Here is a 23,497-nt window from a genome sequence, read left to right on the forward strand (position 1 = left end):
GAGGCAGCTCTCCATAAGAACACATCTGCTTTGTGGGTCGTATACAGCACCCACAAGCAGTCAATAGCCATTGACACCCACAAGTAGTCAATAGCAATAAACCATACAGAAGTGATGGGAAACAATCCACAGTCCTAGGTCTCAAACAACTGATTCAAGTAGGCAGAAAGGGAAGCATAAAGGCATGCCTCCCAGGAAGGAAGTTCCTCAAAACAACTAGCCATAGATACAGACTACAGAGGATATCCGGACTTTTCCCATGTTCTGAAGCAACCTACCCAAGAGTGACTTTGTTCAGCATGAAAGAAGGCCATGGACTTCTTTGTTTTGCTAGGATGAATGTCCCATTTCTTGTTGTTGTGAGAATGACCCTGGCATTGCCTTCTTATAGGAGGAAAAAGCAAAACATAGCTCAGGGTATGCAGAAGCTCTGCATTGGGAATTCCTGCTCAAAATGTGACCCAAAACATAGTAAGGAAATAGAACAGTGTTTATTCATTTCTTCTTAAAAGAAGAGTTAATCTTCAATAAATTTCTGTGCCCTTAGCTGTCTTTCTACAAAAGCTAAATAGAGTTGAGAGTATTTCTAAATTGAACCATGTCTTTTATCTGTTTCCCAAGAATGGAACTGGGAGAATGATGGATAGATAGGCCAAGATACTCCCCTTGCACACTCTTCTATTAGTTCTAGGAAATCAAAATAATTTTAAGAATAAGAGTTCTTCCAAGAATAAATTTAGAGAACAAATTCTCTCCCATCAGACTTGAAGATAACTGAAAAGCCCAGAAAGTCCAAATTCTTGCTTCTGTTTGCTTTCAGCGGCAGAATTTACAGCTCCATCTACCAGCAACTGGCAGAAAAGGTTGCAAACAGCTAGGACACTGTGGGGAAAATGCTGGAAATTTTATGCACCTGGCAAGGCAATCAGGGCACAGGAAATAGAAAGGCAGAGCTAGCAAAGCAACAGTTCCCAAAACAGGATTGTCACCTGGCCTCTACCTGATTCCCATGCCTTTTATTTATACAACCTTATATCTCTGCATCCCTTATTATTCTTTCCTCATCTTCTGTTCCCCTCAGCTCTTTATTTGCTATTTTTCCTCCATACTCCTATTTTCCATACAATCTCCTTCTCATGTTCACCTGCCACCTCCCTGATGCTGAATGTCATGATGACATTATCACGCTGAAAGTAAATATCAGTAAGAAATGTGCTGGCAGTGTTTGTGTTTTTGTAAGCTTACAAACAAAATTCCATAAATTTATTACCATACATAAGTAGGAGCAAACCCTCTCTAATAATAAAATCATCACAACAGAGCACACTGTAACATGGAATCTTACTAAGTAGAAAATCTGTTCATTTGTGGAATGAAATTAATGCTATCCAGATTTACTACAGTAAACCATACTGTAATGTAAGCGAAGGTATAATTGAACTACATTTTGAATAATAAACTAATAACTAAAAATATATTTGGTAAACATACAACCTACGCACAACGAATGCAAAAGATTCACAGCACCCTCTACTGATAAGCGGTCACAAAGCCAAGATTTTTTTCCCTGGCCATAGGTTTTTTTTTTTGTTTTTTTGTTTTTCTTTTTTCTTTTTTGAGAACATCATTGGAAGTACAACATTGAAAGTATTTTAACACAACTACACAAAACTGGAAAAAAAATCTCCCTTCTCCCTCTCTGGTTACGGTTTGATGGGACGTATGTATATATGCCTTATACAGCTGACAGCTTTGCTCAAACAATTGAAATATAACCCAGTCTAAGTCAAATCCTTTGTTAAGGATTAGCTGGCCTGAATTCTGAATACCTTTTAAAGTAAGCTCATTATAAAGGCATGCCGCAAAATTATAACAGATTCCCAGGCCAATAAAGTTGTTCTGCAGGGCTTGGCTAAATTTTACTTTAGCCTGTATTTAGGAGAAAGTTAAATTGTGGTAGGCAACCTTGTAAACAAGGTCACAACAGTAGCAGTACAGAAAAGCTTCCGTCTTGAGCTCAAAACAAGAAAGCACCCATCCCATTCTTAGGCAGCTATCTGGGTTACGAAATGCAACAATATGCAACACAAATATCCACAGCTGTAATAATATGTCATCATATAGCTGAAACCTATTTGTAATACTCACTGAAACCCCATTCTTAAGTCAAACAGCTCTGGCTGTGAACTTGAGTGAAGCTCAGAGGTTGCCCATCTAACAATTACCTCCAAGGCATTAGTCTGAGGTGCATTCAAAATTGAACTGATACCCAAGCAATCTGGTTGTACAAGATCCATCTAGCACTAACAACATAATGGGAACTCCAAAAGCCCTAGCTGCGTCCTTTCAAAACGGTCAATTTCTGGTAGAAACACTGCTGCCTGAAGTGACACTGAAGTACAGGATCAATAGCAGTCCACAGCTCCCTGATAGCACCTCCATTACTCAATCACATTTCTGAGGTCTTCCTACCACCATTACACCTCAGCAGTTTTACTTCTCACCTAAAACGCCTCCCCTGCCGTTTCATTCTCTCGTCATAATTAAACCTAACCACCACGCAGACCTCTTGCTATACATCCAGTCACCACTCACTTGTCTCCACTGCAGAACTGTCAGCATGAACCTGACCAGATCACCATGCAACCAGGCACTGAGGCAAACCCACTGGCTGTGGAAACAGCCTTTTTAAGCAGATGATGACTTACAGCTACCAGCTGTACCATTAAATAGAACGACTTGAAAACCAGAAAGCAATCCAAATTACATAAGAAAATTGAAATATGCAAAAGTGAGAGCAGCGTTAAGGCTGAATGATTATGTGACATACCCAATCAGAGCAAATATGGTAAAACTGAAGAGGCAATCTGCACTTATTTTGGTAAGAAATCAACAGTCTCAAAGAGAATAAAGTTCATTCTGAATGCATAATTTAACTTCCCTTAATGGCTACTGCTGAGGGGAGTGCAAACTAAAGATGATACTTCTCCTAATCTGTTCACAATTTGCTACTTATACAACAGGATTTAGGAAGGTTTTTTTGGCATCTGTTTAGAAACAAAGAATAATACCATCCCTAACAACAACAAGGTAGTGGACTCAAGCTTATAGAATGGGAGAGCTGGATGCAGTGACTTACCAACATGACAGAAAATGATAAGACCCCCGTTTTGGAATGGTCTACAGAATGAACAGCAGAACATACTATGTTCATTAAGAGAGATACTACAGAGAGAAGCCTTGCAGTGCAAGGTTATCACAGGCACTGCAGGCAGTATGAATACTACACGTCACATGCACTTCTTTATGTAGGTGTAGGAATGGGATCCACCTGGTTCACCCTTGCCTCTTTGTATTCACATATACATATATTTAATCTTAATAACAAGCAAGTAACACTAATAATTTGTAAGTCTATTGCATTCCAGAGTAAAGAGAAATGTACTAATAACACTAAAAAACAAGAAGCACAGACCAGTTAACAACTTGGGGCATGCCTTTCGAGAAAATGCAGTTTTACTGAAATTAATGCTTTGAAAGCACCTACTGCTCCATCATCTCCAGTCTTCTAAATTGTTTTCCTGAGCTCTCGGCCTGAACCGTGGGGGAGGGAGGCAAAGTAACCCTCAAAACCTCTGTGCTTCTGCTGCTCCATTACTGAGCGGGGTGCTGCTGCCATCGTGTGGCTCTCCTCACTCTGCTTTAAAATAGCAAAAGGGGTGGGAAAAAAAAAACACCATAGGAAAGAAGTTTTAAGTGGCCATGATAGGTGTCAGGTGTTTCTCCTGTACCTAGCAACTCAGCAGAATGCTACTGAGTTGGTAAAGAGTATTTTATTTTTCTACGGAAAATAAGTGGTAATGTCAGAATTCAAACATGACCAGTTTCAACCTGCACGTGCTCATGTTTATGTTCAAAAAGCATTTCACCTAAGCTACCAAATCAATCACCAAATCTGAGAAGAAGCTAAAAAATATTTGCTTAATCCATCTAAAAAGTGCTCAGTTGCAGAATAACACAACCTGCTGAGCAGCCTTCAGAATTCTTCCTCAAAATGAAGTCAGCAGCTATTGCTAGAGCAGAAGGTCACCTTGCTGAGAAATACAGAAAATGATGTTTCAGAAGCACAGTATTCCAAATTGGCACTAAAATGGCGCTTTGAAATATGAAAACTAAAAAAATTAAAAAAAAAAACAACTTAATTTTACTTCCTCCTATGAGATTTATTCCTCACAAGTTTAGAGAATTTTCCAGTGATGAAAATACTGAAGTATTAATGGACCTACACAGGAGACATATAGTACTGCTAAGGCATTCAGCTAGATGCCTTCATATAGCACAACTCACCTCAACAGATTATTCATGGCTGTGAATGTAAATCAAGAAAGTTAACTCACTGATTTGAAGCTCTCCTCTTTTGCCCAGGGCCAGAAATGCCAGCAGTCCATGGCACTTAATAGCTCTACTGGCAGGTAACTTCAATCATGGCGGTTTTTTTTAGTACTTGTGGGACACTGTTTTGCTGCAATTAGCTCTTTTTAACCTATCAGCCTGTCTGATGTTGAAATAGCCCTTTTTCTCAAAACAAAGAAGAAAAAAGCAACTGCCTCTTTTGTAGAGGCTTTTTTTTCTTAATGGAGTTCTCTACCTATCCTGGAAAAACGTTTTAAAAGCCAAATGATAACAAAGCTGCTGAGAAGCTTGGATTCACTCAAACAGTGAAGCATTTAGAGGATGGATCACTCATGGAACACACATAGTGCAATACATATACTGGAGTAGATGAACCATGTATGACAATAAAAAAATATATAAATACAATTATATATATGAATGAAATTATGTGATTTTATTATATATTATAGTAATTGCATTTGCAATAACAAAACTGATATATTATGAAGAAAGTGGAAGAAGACAAACTTGATCTTTTAATTATTTTTTAGAAAGGTATACAGCAAGGTAGTTTTAGATATATGCAAGAGATTTCAAATTTTCATTCAGCTCAGCTGTCAAGGCAGGAAGGAGAAACTGCATCTAATATAAAAATGCTTTTTTTTTTTTTTCTCAGAAGTGGCTAAGTCTAATCATTTTGTTCCACTTCTTTATTGCTCTCAGTTGCACACCATAAATCCATTTCTGTGGCCTTACATATTTATTTTAAACTCTACTTTATGTTACACATTTACAGCACATCAGCCTCCTAAAGCTGACTGTTGCCAGACACAAAGTGATTAACTGCAACAAGAGGTCCACCATGTGAACCTATCAAAGCACGTGAATGAATCAGATACTTCAGCATCACAAAGCAGAACTGCTGTCAGCAAACATCTGGATTGCTCTACATAGACACCAGTTCTATTAACTTCAAAATCAATGCTGGTGTATGATGATATCATCTTGCACAAGCCTGAGAGGTTCAGTACTGTTTTCTTCTCCGGAGTTTAACACATGAAAGAAGAAAAAGGACACAAATGGTATCCTCAGAAATTGCATTATTATGAAATAAAATTTAAAAGTGTTTTTTAAAAGTGTTTATGGAAAGAAATAAAAATGGCCAAATGCTTCTACAGTTTGTGAGGAGACAACTCCAGTTGACTTTTTGAAAGCTAATACTTCACTTGAGAAAGAAAACTTGCCTTTTCTCAAAAAGTAGCTCTTTATTCTACTTTAGAAAAAAATATCACAAGAACATTTTCCCTTGGAGCTACTCTGTTTTTCAACATAGCAAGCACTGCCAGGTTGGTAGGGACATATGGACATCAGGATTTTCTGTATTTTTCGAAGCCTAGTTAGCCACAGCACATCTGTTTCTGCACACACATCCACAAAAATCTTGGTGCTTAATAGAAACAAACGTAAAGACACAGCAAAATGCTCAAACACCAACAGATACTAGGTCAGTAACTACCATTATACTACATCGGTACATTCTTCAGTGATATGTAATAATCTCTTCTCATATTGCTGTACACATCTTTGTTCATTGCATGGGAGTTGAACTAGATGACCTTTAAAGGTCTCTTTCAACTCAAAGGATTCTATGATTCTACCACATGAGTTCTATAGTGCCACCATGCTAGCAAATCTACAATCTGCTTCAGGCAGTACCACAAAGCTCTGCATAGTTCCTTTGTAGATATTCCCAATCAGAAATTTATTTCAAATGACAAAGCAGAAAGAACACATAATCTGAATGCATAAGCATTAGACCATTTTGAGGGGTTTATATGTGAGTACAACTATTATACTTAATAACATCGTATCATGATACTGGATGTCATGCCCCAGCTTCCTCCAACCACAAAGAACAGAATTTTACACACAGTAAAAATTGGGATCATATTTTTGGTAGGAACAAAACTAAATAGAAATTATTAGTAATATTTTAATAATATATATTATTTTTATTATTATAATACATTATTATTTTTATATTATATATATGAATAATAATATGTACTATATATAGTATAGTATATACTATATGCTATTAAATAGTAACATGTATCATATAAGTGTCCTCACATTTAAATTAAGCTTACTTTTTACTGTCTTTGCAACTTAAGTTAAGGAAGCAGATAATGACCAGGTCCTGAGTTCCACCACTGAATTATAAAATGAACACCTCACATATTAAGAATCAAAAAGAGTATGCAAATATTCAAATTCTGTAGGCTACAGATTCAGGCAGTATATTATTTTAGCACTTGGGTACTTGGTGGTACTTGGTGGAAAAAAAACAGCACTAAATTACATGAGTTGAACAGTTTTTCATAGCTGTGAAACCAGAAAGGATAACATGCCTATTGATCAACCTCTGACATCCACGTAATTGAGAAAGATAGAATTCTAAGAGCACAGTATTTCAAACGTACGTAGAGGAAAGCTACATTACTGAGAGATAATGAATATGGACATGTTTTTCTTAATACAGATATGTACACAAACACTAGAGGTTGCCTGACCTTCTGAAAAAAACCTCCAGTACACAAGGACAGACAGAAAAGCAGTCAAATATTTGAAAAACAGATTAGCCTGGTAAAGCAAGTATGCATAGAGTATGCAATCGTAGTCTTGCAGTGTAACTCATGCATTTGGCATTGATATATATCTCATGATACTACTGATTTCTGTAATGGGGACAGATCACAGTACTGCTGCAGAAATTATTAACACTATTACTATGATTACTGTAATTTTAGGGGGTTATATTTTCACTGATACTTGTGAGCCACTTCACACGTAATTCCTAGATAACATGATAGCCAATATTTAACTTCTGAATGCTTATGAAAACTGCTTCAGTTATTTCATTACAAAAGACATTCAAGGTAGTTAACAAAATTCCTTTGAAACATTTGCTTTCTGTCATACAGTAGCAGACAGAAAGGATGCAAAATGATACCTCCTAATTGGTAAAGACCAACTCCAACTTGTTTCTAATAGCCCCAAAAACAGGTATAAATCTTTAAAAATGGTCTAACATGGACATATTTTCACTTCATGTGTTAAAGGATATTATTGCTAATGATTCTGAGTTTTACATTGTATCACCAGTTCAATGGGAAGAAAACTCTAACTGATGATTGTAACTGTTTTATACAGGTAAGGTTTCAAACCTAGCAAAAATGAATTCAAAAGACAGACTAATCACGCAAAAAGGGAGTTCAGGCTTATGCCACGCACCAGTTTTACACAGATGTGAACTTCCTTGTCCTCCTTTGCCATCCCAGAATCCAATTACACACCTAAGCCACATGGTACAGAAATATGAAGGATTCACTGTAGAGAAACAAAGGTTGCTAAAGAACATAATGAAACAGGTCAGAAGATGGCTTTTCAAGTTTCTAAGTCCAACAGATCCAAAACAGATCCAAATGGCCTTTTTGTAAGTAGTTTCTAATGTAATTCATGAACTTAGAACACAGTTTGCAATTTCTCTCATGGCAAAGTCTGTCACAAAGCAATTTATTGCTAGAGGAGAAGTTGGCAAGTTAATGGGGGCATCAAAGTTAGAGCCAATTAGCTCTGCAAGGAATCCATTCCAGTGACCGCTGGCAACAGGTGCTTCTGGCAAGACAACAGTCAGAAGCGGGGTCAGGGTGATCACATGGACAGTAATTGGGCAATTGATTAGCTACCTGCCAATGTTTAAATAATTTACCAAATAAAGCAACAAGAATCCCCTGCCAAAGTGAGGTTTAAGATGGGAAAAACATATCTGTTCTTTGTAAGTGTGTGTATGCGCACACAATCAGTGTAAAGACTACCTTAAAATGTAACTATCAAAATTCTTTAAAAGCTGGATTAGTGAGAGATTTTGGTGAGACACAAATAGGAAACTAATTTGAAATGATTCCAATTCCCAAAATATCATTTTAGAAATGATTAAGACGACTTTATCCATATTTAAGAAGCTCTGAAAGCTTCCAGGGCAAGCACTGCTGGTAAAGGTAATGACTTCTATTAGTTCAACTACTACAATATCTAGTGGAATACACATAAACCCTGACAAGTTAAAGAATTCTCTAAAGATCATATCACTACAGAGTAGAGTCAAAAAGAAGTGATGACAGCATTTGAAATCAGCCAATTCCTTCTAACAATATTGTTTCCAATGTCAAGGAGCCTCTGCAGAAAGCAAGCTTTAGTCCTTCAAACTCAGACATCTGCTTTGTGTGGCATCCTTTAATCCATTTTTATTCTTTCAGGTTGTCCATCTAGCCCTTACATGCCAAGAAAGGGCAAGCACACAAAAGCAAAAAATCATAACACCAAACCAGTTCTGTGAGAAAGAGGCAATGTTAAGACTCTGCATTAGTTGTGATAAATGCATTTCAGAAGCCACGCGCCAAGAGGATCAGATTAATGTGTTCACAGGCCACAGAAATACTACTCTGATTTCAATTCCTACTAATTGCTATTGTGAAATGCCATATTGGTTAAGGTTTTACTGCTGGAGCAGATAATAGTGGGATTCAGTAGACAGAAATAGTGAGTTATAATTTGAATTTAAGATTGTTAATCATTAGTTAGTCTGCCTCAAGGCTTTATTTAATGGCTTCTTTCAAGTAATATTTAAATATTTCATAGACTTAAATACTTTATCCAGATTTACTTGACTTATTCAAAAGGTATTTACCTTTGGCCAATTCACATGCCACTTAAATTATCCTGGACCGACCAGTTCATACTCCCTAATAAAAACCTCCTTCCGAATTGCGCTCCTACCCAAAAAGTGCCACAGTCCAGTGTGTGCTGGCACCTCTGCTTTTCTGCTTCTACCAACAGCCCCAGAGCCAGAAACCTCTTGCCACCACCTGGCTTGGGCCAACATCTCCAAGTCCTCTCAAAGAGGAGCATCAGGACACAGCTCACACACATCTGGGCTTCACTGCCTCAACTCAGTTTGATGTTTTTGCTTTAGGAGAAATTTCACATAAGTGTTAGAGACAGAGCATGATGGGTGAAAATGTTTTAAAAGCTTATATTTGTCTATTGCAGATCTATGTTATCTATTTTCTCCATAAGCTTCTGAAATCTGGGCTCACTGAGATCAGAACTCTATTTCTGCTATTCAGTGAAGATGCAACCCTCTTATATCCAGGCATTAATTTCTCCCACATCCTCTGAGCTCATAAGATTGAATTTGGATGACTTGCATACAAAAATCTTTTTATACTCACGTAAAAGCCCTGACAGAGTCATTGTCTTGTCTTTAGTTAACTTTCTGATGGGTCTGGAGATAAGTTAAGGACATGACAGAGTTGCATTTCATGTCTATTTTCAACTACCCTTTCATAACAGTAGCACCTCCTGTTGGTACAGACTTGTTGCACAACACAGTGAACAATGTGGTAGATAAGCACGTGGGGTATGTAAGTTATACCAGGAAGTCCTCCTATCCTTCACAATGACAGTTCAAGACATGACTTGCTACTGACCTGGGGAATGTGTATTATCACTTTAACTTACCAAACATCTCTGTCAAAGGAGGGCCTACCCTCGAGTGAGTAATTCCTCTGGAGAGCTCTCCACAGAGGCACAGAGAAGAGACTGTAACTGAAGCAAATGCCGATTATGCCTTGTGCTTTGTTTAATTCTGTGTTCTTCCCTTTTTCTTCTATAATAAAAACAACTTTACCTGAGAGCTGTGACTATTTGGCTCACTTTTAGCTATGAACAAGAAACTAACCTGACATTAAGTGCTGCGCATGCCTGCTGGTGGAGGTAGGAGGGAATGGGGAAGGAGAGATGCCTCATTCCAGAACTGTTTTTAAGGGAGATAATAATCAGAGTTTTCCTCTAGTTTTAATAGGCTATAAACATTCAGTATCATTTAAATGCAAGCTTACTTGATGGTGAGCAACTGAAAAGAAAATGAAAATCCTCCCCTTCCCAAGCTACCCTTCAATCTATGCATTGATGCTAGGAACTGCCAGTTGAACAACAAATGTAATTAATCTCTCTGATCTAAAGATATTACAAACTGCTCTTGCAAAATTCAGCTTTGGGCACGTTTTATGTTTCCTGGTCCTCCTTCCTACTTTTTCTTGTGAATTTCTGCTTTGTACTTTCCTTTATTACTTTTCTGTTCTCGGGAAAGCTCTTGTGTTCTGCATTTCTATTCCTATACAAAAAACAGTAAAGCAGTGGGAAGACACTGATCTTCACTGTTTTGTTCTGTACAGTCTGAACTGCTATTATATTCCAAGATTTCCAACAAAGGTACTGATCTATGTTAAACGGACATCAATGGCTGCAGAGAACATCTAAACTTGCTTTTACTAACAACACTTAACAGACTCCTTTATATATAGTTCACATTTCTAGACGTCTGCAAACCACAAACTAAAGATCTGTATTTAATGTAATACAGCAAGACACAGACACAAGATCACAAATGACACAGATGTCCACAGACGGACAGATTCAGAAGGAACTGCATATCAGAGAAGGAAGATTGTCCTTTTTTGATAAAAACAGGTTAACTGCAAGCTGTCAGGAGACCTGAAACCATTTATGCATTTAAGACAGATTCAGTTCATAGTTACACGAAGGGGATGGGAATAGGAGGGCATTATTCTGTAGTAGGTAGAGGGGGGGGAAAAAAAGTTGTAGGAGTTACATAACTCCTAACCAAGATGTTTGATTGAACTAGACTCTACCATGGGTTGTTTTCCCGTTCTGCTGAAGAAGCATAAACATTTCTATTACAGATGAACTCAGATATTTTTTTCTTCATCCACTGAAAATAAAGAGTATTATTCTCACGTATCTCACAACAGCATTTTATCTATCATGCTAGCATATTCTTAACATATTCCTGAAGTTTTCAAAATTCTCCACTGAAAGCCAAAAACCTTAAGAACAATATTTATTAATACAATGAACCCCATCATCCCCCCACTCTTACAAATGCTCTGTAACAATATGAAAAACATATAATTCAATAAAAATACTTCTAATTAGTTAAAATTCTTTTTATAAACATGCATAACAACATGTCACATCAGACAGCAGAAACCACAGTAGCGAGCCTGGGATTTGTGCAATCACTCTGAAAAGACCTTAAAAAGAAAACTGTTCAGATCCCTTTTTCAGAGTGGCAAATTACCATTAGACATTTCATGAAAGTTGAACAGCTCTGCTGCTTGAATTGAGAGGAAATGGTGTCAGTAGCTGATACTGATAGGACCCTGTTGAGTAAGGGAAATGAGTAAAACAGTAAGACTGAGTGAATATCTGGTGACGGTCTCACTTACTTTCTTTTATTCACAAATCTCATTTCTATTGCCACACTTGACTTTGGCTATTCCCAGACAGTAATGGAAATCACACAGGCTAGTTCTGGTTTTCATTTTCACTTTTTCACATCAATACTCTTACAAAGCAATTGCTGTTCTAATACAGAATAAAATTGCATACTTTGACATCTTTAGACTAGGTTAATACATTTATTCTCCAGTGTCGTTCTTCACACGCATCTTTCAAATCTACAGTCTGCTTCATAGCTTCCAGCAGTGAAAATTCGGTTTCTAAAAATAAGAGTTTACTTACTGAGCATTTGAAATGCAATCACAGTTTGATAGTTGATGTCGATGATTTCCTTCCTTCTGACAGCCAGCCTTTAAATAACAGGATCTAATTTCCCCTTCAGAAAAAAAAAAAAAGTATATATTAAAGAATTCAGTTACATGATATGATCATTTGTTTTGCAAACAAATTTATCAAAAAATATTAGGCATGTGTATAAATATATATCAGGTTTCAGTTAGCAAACTAGGTTTATCTTAAAGTTCAGAAAGCAAATTAACACTCAAAAAACTGAAAAATTTACAGAAAACAAGACAAATTCAAGTGAAATTTTGACCTCTTCTTCATAACTAACCATAAGAATCCATGATAGCAAAGAAAACAAATCAAAACAGCATCCATAGAAACACATTCATAAGAGGCTTATGGACAATGCTGTCATTTAAATGCATGTAAGGTAAATGGAAAGACCATCTATTAATACAAGCTCACTGTAGAACAAATCTTTTCTTTCTGCTCAGGAAGGTGAGGTGAAAAGGTAAAAACAGAGAAAATTCTGCTAAAACCAAAGACATTGCACTCTCCTTTTGCTCAACAGGAAGAAATGAATAGACCCTGTTAAACTCAAGCCTAAGGTCATGCTATTCTGCTGCTCTCAGCCTCACTGCACACAAGGAACTGTAGGGCTGAGAGCAAGGCCAGAAGGAATCAGCAGAAAAACAAAAGAACGCTGGGATTAGGATCCCAGCTGACAGGAATACTCATTCACACTGGTTTTGAAGGCAGCTTTAAGGGAAAGTGTGGTGGCTGCAATTCAAAGGTGTTGGCCAGGACCTCACAGGGCTCCTCGCAGAGTTCAAACAAACCACCATCATGCATCAATCAGCTTCAGCTTCAATCTCTAGTAATAGCTGTGGAGCAATTCTGCTCCAAGCATGTGCTTAAGACCACTTCTCTACTTAATTCACTTGAAAGAGGAGGCAGATCAGGATTCTGAACAGAAGTTACCACAATGTCATCAGAGAGATTTCAGCCTGAGCAAGCACCAACTCAAACTCAGCTGGAGAAGACAACAGTAAAGAGGAGGAAGGTTTTGCCCACCCCTCCCAGCACAAAGGCTCTGTGTTTGCACTTCTTGAGGATGACATTTGGAAGATAAACTTCTGGTATGTATGGCAGTGTACAGACTTCAGGTCTGTGTGGTTGCATTTTGAACACCCAAGTAATTGCTAATCTGATAGTGCATTTACTGATATGACTAAGCCATCTTCTTTCACACACACAGAAAACATGCAATCCATAACAGGCACGATGAGAAGTATCCTGTCAGGAAGACTAAAATTTTCTACAGAAATTTCTTCACACATTACAATTATTCCACCTATAGAAACTCACCATTTTCATCTATGAACACATGCATTGCATCCACGGATAGCTCATCTTGTACAGACGCCTCAGGTCCACTTATTACTTGCAAGACAGAACTGTCTTGCTGAGAAGTTACTCGGTAGATTATCTGCCTTTGCCTGTTGCCCTGGTAACTTGACACAAAAATGTTTCAAAACTACTATGAGGAACTTTTTTCTTGCTCTCAATAAAACAGAAAGAAGGAGAGGTTAATTAAAAGTTTGTGTCATTTCTACTCAATGAAACAAAACAGATTACATCATATCTTTGAAGTACAAAATTGTAAAGTAAACTGGCCTTACAGTGCTGTAAATTTGGCAGACTCTGGTAGTACTGGACTAGTACTAGCACGATCTTGGCTTTGTACATCTGATCTTTCCTGCTTAGGAAGTTGCTCACGGTGCTTTTCTGTTCCCATCACTTCTTCTTTTCTCTCTGTTGTCTGGCTATCTGGAAAACAGGGCAGTGAAGTAGAGACAGTCTCCACAGATGACTGTCAAGAGTGTTGCTCATTACAACTGCACAGAAATATCTTAAAGAAAAGCTAAAACAACAGCAAACACTAGTTTTATGAAAAACATTAATATGACTTACATAATTCATTTAAACAACTTACAGAGCATTTTGGATGAGGAGATATTCTGACCTGATAAGCAAACACACTGTTTCAAGAAAAAGCTGCATGATACAAAGGACAAATGAGTGAGAATTTCTGCTTTCCTTCTCTTCATCCAGAGGCAGTAATCTTCCCTGACCCATAGCAGTAAGAGTCTGCCTTGTCAAGAACTACAGCTTGCTTCCCAGCTATGCATACTGACAGCAGAAAAGCAGCAGTGCTGCCTCACTCCCTTATACAAAAAGAAGGGAAGCATCTTCAAAGGAACTAAATCTGGAATTTGCAATGGAAACTACATAGCTACTCAACTTCTCTTCCTTAGTAGTCACACTCCTGATGCAGTACAGAGAAAAACAAGCTAAATAATTTCACAGAAGCTTCCCCTATGTTTGGAAAATACTGAACTACAGATTTTTAAAATACACACAATGGATTTGTCCCATTTCTACTAAACTGGATACACCAATTTATATCACCTCTTTCAAGTTACATCATTTATATAAATATATATATATGTGTGTGTGTGTGTGTGTGTGTGTCTCATTTATTTCTACATATAAAAAATTTCAAGTGATGATCTCTTCTAGTTACTTATGCTCACACTGAACAGCAAAACATTTTGCAATTCCACTGCAGGATTTTAAAGTGCAACAAACACTGGTTTCATCACCATCATAAGTTGACACACAACTAAATATTTAAGAAAAAAAAATGTTGTGCTGCTAGAGATGCTGCAGTGTCTCCTGTAGCTTCTTTGCTTCTTACACTTAGCAAGGCATATGGATATGTATTACCCAGACTTCTAGCAATATCTGCTGCTTAAGCACCTAAGAAATGTAATCATCAAGGAAAAAAACAAAACAAAACAAACAAAACACAGAAATTCCATTTGCTAAACCATATTTCTTTCCAAAACAATTACTATCCCTACCTGCAAGAGTCCCCAGTCAACAATCACTGTTATCACAGCTAAGATAATCTAAGGATAAAACAGGTTCAAGGTTTCCAGAGAGAAAAGTACTAACTTTCATTAGGCCAACAGATACCACTGAAGAGAGCAGGCCGACTTTTGGATGCACAGACCTTCCTGACTCCATCCATGATTTTTTCCAGTCACATCAGCTGCTCTAGCAATATTTTCCTTCTATAAACCTACCTGCCTTCAGGAATTAGGGCATCTCCACACCAACACAATGCAACAGTTTCAATTAACAAGACATAATCTTTGAGAATCTTAAAGGCTCAGACACCTGCACAAACTCCTCAGCCTCACTGCACAATGGTAGAATCCCTTCTCTCTGGAGACAACACCCACTCAATTATTTTTATTAAGAAAAGTAAAATCCAGAAGAATAAGAACAACTTTAAGGGTACCATCACACTTTGACCCCAGCAGGTCTTGGCCCTTAGCTCAAAGCACAGCAGGCAGTATCAAATGTGAAGAACCTCACCAGGGCCACAGACCACAATCACAAGCCTAACCACATAGGGCAGAATGAGCAGTAGAAATAAAGACACCACATAACTCTTGCTTGAAACAGCAGCTCCTTTGGCTCCTGCTGAAAAATTTTTTTAAATGTCATTAGAACTGAAAATGTTCCAGGTCTTGTATCTCTTTACAGAGCACAAGGGATTTTGGCTTCATGTGCAGTATAGTGAGTATAAGCCAGGTTTAGGGAAAAGCTTTGTGTCTATTAAACAGGGAGACAAACTTTAATAGGTCTTACAAACCTACTTTCTCTTATTAAAACAAACAAACAAAACAACAGGTTGGTGGACTTTTCTTTCTTTCTATTCAAAGATTTTAACATTGCCTTAAACAAAAACGGTATCTTATTTAACCATGAATTACTGAAGCATCCTCTAAATCATGCAACTACCAGAAGCCATAGACATCTCATCAAAATCATCTTGCCAAAGGTTTGGGCTGTTCAAGCATTAATAAATGATAAAGATCAGAAATTGTGGTTTTAAAATCTAATTGGTCTCACATTGCCCAAAACTGGCTCTAGGGTTGAAACAAAAAAGATTTTTTAATTTGATTACCTGGTGGTTTCAGAAAACGTCTCTCTTCCCCATTCCAAACCACAAACCTTTCAGACTTTTTTCCTGCAGTAGTAAAGAGTCATGATAATAAAAACATAAACAGTCCTGCTTCTTACAGGCTTTATATGCCAATCAGTCAACACCTCAGTAATAAGTACTTCCAGCCCTGGACAGATAGGCCTCATGGGTTTGTGACTAGTTTTCATAAGCACTCATTTCTTCCAAGTGAATTACACCTTCAGAATTTAAACAGAGATAGGGATGTCTAGACAAGGAGTGTCCTGATAGGGTGCATAACAAGCTCCACATTACCAAAATGCTTTCTGGCAAAGCTTAACATTAAGCTACCAGGAGAAATACCATGACGAAAAGAAGAGTAAAAGCGTAACACACAGCACAGCTGCACATCACTAAGGACTTCGGCAAGACATGGAGCCAGCAGCACTGCTCCACAGCTCTGGTGTACTTGTAGCTGGGCCAGCAGAAGCCCCAGCCACAGGCTTGGTCTCAGCAAACAACTTGGTTGTGGATTTGGAAGCTACACGCTACATCTCAAGTACCAAGATCCATCGCTGTGACACTGCATGCAGATCTGGTCACCACAGTACAAAAAGAACACAGAACTACTTAGAGAGTGTCAAAGAAAGGCTGCAAAGATGGTGAAAGATCTGTAAGGCAGGTAGCACTGAGGTCCCCTGGGTGTGCCCATCGCAGAGCAGAGCTGAGGGGAGGCCCGATGGCGGCTGCAGCTCCTCACAGGGAGCGGAGGGGCAGCGCTGAGCTCTGCTCTGTGTGACAGCGGCAGGGCCCGAGGGAACGGCATGGAGCTGCGGCAGGGGAGGGGCTGTGGGGCTGGGGACAGGTGCTGCACCACAGGGCGGTGGGCACGGAACGGGCTGCACGGGGCTGTGGGCACGGCTCTGAGTGCTGGAGTTCAGGGAACGTTTGGACATCGCTCTCAGACAGAGGGTTTGGATTCGGGGCGGTGCTGTGAGGAACCAGGAGTTGGGCTCGGTGACCCTTGAGGGCTTCTTCCAGCTCAGGGTATCCTACGATTCTATAGCTACATCACGCCTGTGGAAGGATGGTGTACAAGAGTCCTGCACAAATACATAGGTGGAGGTCGGTATGCCTGTTTTATATTTTGGTTGAGCATAACATGTGTCCTGGTGAAATCCTTACCAAGATCACCAGGAAGAGTCTGACAGTTTTACAGCCTAAAGGGTACTTTAAAGCCTTCATAAAAATAGTTATCAAAATAAAACAACAGTTTAAATTTTTAGTCTCCGTTTTAACACTGCCTTAAATTTTATTAGGCAGAATGAAGTTTCCTTGGTCAGTAAATTTTATTCAGCATATCTTTATCATTTTGTGCCCTCTCTCCTGTCTCCCAGATGTTTTTCCTTTGTCTTTTACGTGCATATCCCCATTCCAATCTCCACAACTCAATCTTGCAAGTTAAAATGCCACTGCTGTCATAATTTCAAACACCATCTGTTTTGAAATCTGGTCAAGCAGAATTAAGCTAATTAAGCCCAAGCCTCTTCTGTTCTTTAATTGCTGTTGCAGAATCTACTTCTTCCCACAACACTAAGCTCCAAAATAGAAAGCTTCACTTTGAACTGCATTTGTTGCCTGCTTCATTGCAGAAATAACTTCAAGTCATTCTATGCTCTTGTCAGTACTCAGAATGAAATAGCTCTCTGACTAATGATATCTCTCCTTCATATCTGTGGGTAACATATTATAGACTAAAACCAGACAATTTAATCAACATTCCCAAACCTTCCTTCATCCTTTCTACCTTAGAAGAACCTTGCACGTATCCAGCCTGCTAGGTTTACACTTTTGTTGCCCTTTACTAAGTTGTAATTAAAAAACATTTTAAAAAGTAGTTTTGTTACCTCTATATATCAACTGTATTATATATTTTATATGCAGCCCAAGACAATTCCTCAGAACAGCCCAAGCAAGTAAAAATATTGGATACTCATGAAGCTTAAGTACTTTAAGTACACAATTTACATTTGCCTACTATGCTAGAAATACATTTAAAACAAAACAAAACAAAACAAACAAAAAAACAGTAGCAAAGCTGGTTACCCCCAAACGTCAGCAGTGGTCAGTAAATCTGCAATCCACTAATTGCTATAAAAGTTTGCCACAGGCAGTGAAGAAACACATAAGATCATCCATTAATCAGGATTACCACATTAATACTGAAGCAGTAGGAAAAACTATTGGTACTTGCTGTGCCTGTCACAAAACAGGGAAACGTAAGCACAGCAGTGACTTGCTCACAATAATCACCGAGGCCAATAACAGAGCTGGGAATAAAACCATGGTTTTTGAGGTCTCAGGTAAGTAACCTAATCATTAAAGCTAACAATGTCAGAATGTCAACCTCTGAAATAGCTTCATAATTTCTTTACAGGTGTCAGCCTTGCCCTTGAACACTAACATCACTTAAAAAGTCTGAAATTTTTAGGTCACAGCCTATGAAGCCTGTTTACAGCCTAAGCATCACAGTGAGCAAAGTGAGTTCTTCACCATCCCCCAGCCTCCATCCAAAGGGGCTTCGTGTTCCAGGCGCCTCCTGCCCCAGCCTCACATTTCAACTGCTGTTGGGGCTGGTGGCTCGATGCAGAAGATCAGTCTGCCCCATGATTACACGGCAGGCTGTAGCTCTCTTTCTTGCACGTGGGGGGAAAAACTAAGTCATCTAAAAATATCCACTTAAGTACATCTTAGTTTTTTATAGGAGCAGTGTAATTGCTAGGGATCCGAAAGAACTAACTCAAGGTTGTGGTTTCTGCACTGACCAGGACGATGAGTGCCTTTTCTAAAAAGAGCCTGAAAAACATCTCAATTCAGGCCACATGGTCCCTGTTCAGGTTCTGCCATGCGGGTTCCCACCACTCCCACAGCTGGCTTTGTCCCTTGGTGATAACACCGTCTGCTCCAGATTTCAAGTTACTTGTGGCAGAGGTGACATGGGCTCTCATCCTGTACAGATCAGGCGTGCATCTGTTCTACTGCTCCCCAGCATGGCAGAAGGACACAAAGCAGACCATAAGCCCAGTTTTCCCTACATAATACACAGGATACAGAAAATTTGCAGTTGCCCTTCCATAGGCTTTCATTATGAGGGCGGTGAAAAATTGATTCCGAACTGGAAGGATAGTGGTCCAGAAGTCATTTTTAGCAACAGTGGCAGTGGTACTTTCTCACAACATAGAAGAGATACAATGTCAACAGAACAGCAGCAGCTCTTAAAAGCTGGCTTTTTTACATCCTATATTTAACACATTAAATCTGGCATCCCTGCTAGTGTTTTCTTGTTTTGTATTTTACAGAGCTGCCTACTGGCAAAGGGTTTGCTGGGTGAAGATGATGCAACTTCTGTTTCCACACAATTCACAAGTGTGCGCAGGGTGCACACATCAAACAAAGAACCATCTACAATATTCACTCACTCACTTTCAAGACTGTTCTGATTCACGAGTTTTCCTGCCTTCTCCAAAATATGCAAAACATCAGCCTTCTTCCACACAGCTCCAAATACACAGCCTTCCAGGAACTTGCCAAGTTTCTCACATTTCCCAGTAAACACCTTTGTGAGGTGCATTTCATGCTCCCTTGGACTAGACCATCTGTTATTATCTTCTGCCAATTAAGTGGTTTGCAAGGTCAAAAGAATAAAGAAACAAAAAGACAACCTCCTCCTTCAAAACGATGGGTGCATAGCTTTGCCCTGCCCTACATTGCCTCCCCTCCATTACATTTTTTTTTTTTAACAACCACTTTAAAGAGGGAATGTTTATTCAAATCTGCTTTAAAATGCTCTTTTGTTAAAAGCACATTTGTAATTGCAAGGCTATAAACAAATTAGAGGCTTTCTCATTCCTAAAATCAAATCTTACTGCGGGGAAGCTGCCAGTAATGACAGTAATTTATTTTTGCAAAGAGCACATTCTGACTAAGCAAGAAAATAAATAAAGCCTACTTGTTGTAAATAGCAACTGTCTTTGAACTACATCTCCCCAGCTTAAGAAGTTCAGACTGAGTAGCCTTTTTCCCACAGCATCAACACGAGGTCTGCAGACACCACACGGTGACCAAAGCCACTGCAGTATCACTCCCCTACCCAGGAGGACATTTGCAGGTCTCGTAACAGCTCAGCATGCCCCAAAAAAGCACAGGGCAGCTTAGCTGTGTGCAGATTAACTCCAATGCCTGACAAACATATAGACTTCAGAAAATGGAAAGGTAAGGAATTCACATTTGGCCGCTTCAAATATCAGATTGGTGTTGAATCCTCATGTTTCCCAAGGACTTCGGGTTTGAACGAAAAGAATTTAGCTTGCCAGATCTAAACTCCAATAACCATACATACATGAATCAAGTTTGTTCTGTATGTTGTCATGGAATTCATGAATAACCTGACTTATTCTGATTGCTTTCCTTTACAGAGACAGTTCTCCCTTCTCACGTTACTCTGAAAATTACTATTCATCTGAAAGCCATTTAATTCTATAAATGCGACGTTCTGAAACCACTGGTGTGTTTCCCATATAATGAAAGCTTTTTAGGGGGGAGAGAGGAGGTAGAGGAAAAGAGATGTCTGAGAAGCAGTCTATGGAAAAGAACACAGTTTTGACACATAGAGAAGCTGCGCTGCTGAGTATCAGTAAGTTCCCCAAGTTCAATGCAAAACAGGCATTTAGTTTGCTTCCTCTTAGGCTACCTTAGAACAATCTATTACAGCATCTAAAGTTCACAGAACATTTTGGAGGAGAAAATAGGCGGTCTCATTTTACTTTGGCCCAGATCTTCTTAACCAGGAAATAGCAGATCACTTGGCAAGTACTCCAACACTCCACGCAGCTCCACTGCACCTCATCTAGCATCCTCATGAAACAGGCTTTCTAGTCTTTTCTACACAGCTGCTAAAGACATTACAAGTAATGCTTCTTCCTAACAGAAAAGAGTTGGAGTTTGGTGACAGCAAGGAAAATGTTGGGTAAAACCAGATATTCCTATGCTAGAATTACAAACTAGATTGCATACAGGTTTTAAAATGAACTGATAGAAGCCTTTTTTTCTTTCCCTTTCTTTTTAAATATAACTCTTTTTCTTAAATGGAAAATGGCATGGTAAGATACTATTTTCCATAAAAATATCTGATGTTTTCAACAAACCCCACTGACAAACATTCTCCCATAAGCTCAAATATTTTAGCCTTCAGCAACTCTTGAGAAACACATTGAGAATGTGATTGTTTTATTTTTAACTACAAAGCTACACGTATCTATGGAGGAAGCTGAGGAACACATGCACACGAGTTATTTAGAAGTTGAGCCACCACTAGTGACAAACCCAGCTTTCTACATACTCAGACACACACAGGTGACTTTTCAACATGCACCTCGTAAGAGAAGGTACAAAACTTTAACTATACACATTTTTTTAAGAATTTTTCTTGATTTTTACACCGTCCAGGTCTGTCACATGCACAGAACATTAGATATGGACTAGACACCTATTGAGGTTAGCATTAGCTTTTTCAAAAGGTGTCTTTAAGAAAATGTAATATTCAAGAAATTGCAGCTGACACTATCACACTTTCCTGAAATCATCCTATTCCAATCAAGCCCAGCCTTCCACCAATTAATAACAAAACCAATTCTCCTCTCTGTATTCACTCTACTGCAGATTTCAGGCCAAGCTGCTATAAACAATGTAACTAATCTCAACCTTCTTATTCCAAAAGTTGTAAATCATGCATCATACCTCCAGCAGGGACATTTTCTTTTGTAACCTCCATTTTGACAGTAGATTGATTAGATGCCTTCATCTTTGAGGTATTAATGGATTCCAGAAGGGAGACAAACTCTAGAAAATTTGACTCATTGGGTACCTGTCCTTCTTTAGCTTCTAGATCAGATTTAGAAGTAGGTAAAGTCTTCTCTTTGTCAGATGCCTCCACTGAATTCTTATTTAAAAGCACATCTGTACCACTGTCTACACTCAGCACCCGCATGTGCCTCTTTTCATGAGCAGTTCTACAGGATTGAGGATCTAGGCTCTGTAGTTCTTCCTTTGGACTCAAACCCATGTTTTGGACATTTTCAGAAGCCTTCTTCTGATTTGGATCTGAACAAGTGTTCATTTCTGAAGGAGCATTTACTGGATTGCTGTGTTCTTTTACTCCATCACCAGATTCATAGCCAGAGCAGTGGTTGGATGACAGATCAGTCCTCAACATTTCTGGAGTTCTTTCACTTTCACTAATTTCTGGGTAGTCATTACCTTTGCTGTCATCAGACAAATCAAAAGTTATAACAGGAATTCTGAGCTGTTCATTAGTCTGCTGACTTTGCCAATCTGCTGTGACTATACCGGACTCAAGAGCTGAGCTTGTTCTCTCAGTACCCAGAGCCCTCAGATGGACAGAGCCTGCTAGATCACTGAGGGTGCTGTTTGGTGTGCTGCTCATTGTGATGACAATTTTAATGGGCTCACACAGTTGGTCTCCAGGAAGAGAGTTGTCAACAATTGCAACAGCAGTCTCACTATCCGAGCAGTCAAGGTCTTCATTGGTACTATCAGCACTGCAAGAACTTTCCACAAGCTCAGGATCTTTGGTTGCAAAAGCACTGCACTGTGGGCAGTTACTGGTAAAGCTTGCCTGCAGTGAGCCATCTGGTAATTTCTCTCTTTTCTGGTTTCTCGGATTACTTAAATGGTCTGAAATAACTGAATTTTCACTGTCCCATGGTTCCAAAGAAACTCCAGTCCTTATAATATCACCTTGCGATGAAGAAATATTAGAGAAATTTTTAGCTGCATCTTTGTCCATGAGAACAACTTGTGATGCATGTTGCTCATTCTCTCCGCTTTGATTTATTCCAGTTCCACAAAGCGTTTCCACAGCAGCTGGTTTTGACACTATTGCTGATGTTGTAGAACCTGATGCAGAGGCTGAGGAAACTGGTAATATGTCTCCTTTGATACCAGGTGAGGTAGATGAAATTGGTGGTACAGACTGGTCTTCTAATACTGTAATCCCTAATAAAAGATGTAACATGAGTTAGGTTTTGCAAACAGGATCGCTATACATTATCAAGGTAAAATATTTAGCTAGCAAAAACTGCAAGGAAATCTGCAGTCAGAAGATGCTTAAGGGTTTTAACATGTTACCTGAAGACTGGCTTCCTCTTTTAACGTGTTCCAGAGACACAGAGTTTCCCAGGAGCATGGGAGGAAAACTCTTTAATATCTCTATATTAAAAAATAGGGAAAGCTACTTGCATTCTCACCAAAAGGCTATAGTCCAAACAGCTCAGCTGACAGCTGAGAAACCGTCTGTGAGAACTCCCTTAAGAT

The 23,497-nt window shown here is 38.8% G+C and overlaps 1 protein-coding gene across 1 annotated transcript in view; it reads right to left on the reverse strand.

Moving 5' to 3' along the window:
* PCNX2 (pecanex 2) overlaps positions 1 to 23,497 on the reverse strand; it is a 150,398-nt gene that overhangs the window by 115,957 nt on the left and 10,944 nt on the right. Inside the window, exons 5-8 of the mRNA XM_052670834.1 lie at positions 21,902 to 23,179; positions 13,749 to 13,896; positions 13,435 to 13,580; positions 12,064 to 12,157 (exon numbers count right to left, since the gene is read on the reverse strand). Of these exons, the coding sequence (XP_052526794.1) occupies positions 12,064 to 12,157; positions 13,435 to 13,580; positions 13,749 to 13,896; positions 21,902 to 23,179 (1,666 nt within the window). The remainder of the gene's footprint in view (positions 1 to 12,063; positions 12,158 to 13,434; positions 13,581 to 13,748; positions 13,897 to 21,901; positions 23,180 to 23,497) is intronic.

Source organism: Tympanuchus pallidicinctus, unplaced genomic scaffold (genome assembly GCF_026119805.1).
Source record: "Tympanuchus pallidicinctus isolate F22 unplaced genomic scaffold, pur_lepc_1.0 scaffold1, whole genome shotgun sequence".
Classification (NCBI taxonomy): domain Eukaryota; kingdom Metazoa; phylum Chordata; class Aves; order Galliformes; family Phasianidae; genus Tympanuchus; species Tympanuchus pallidicinctus.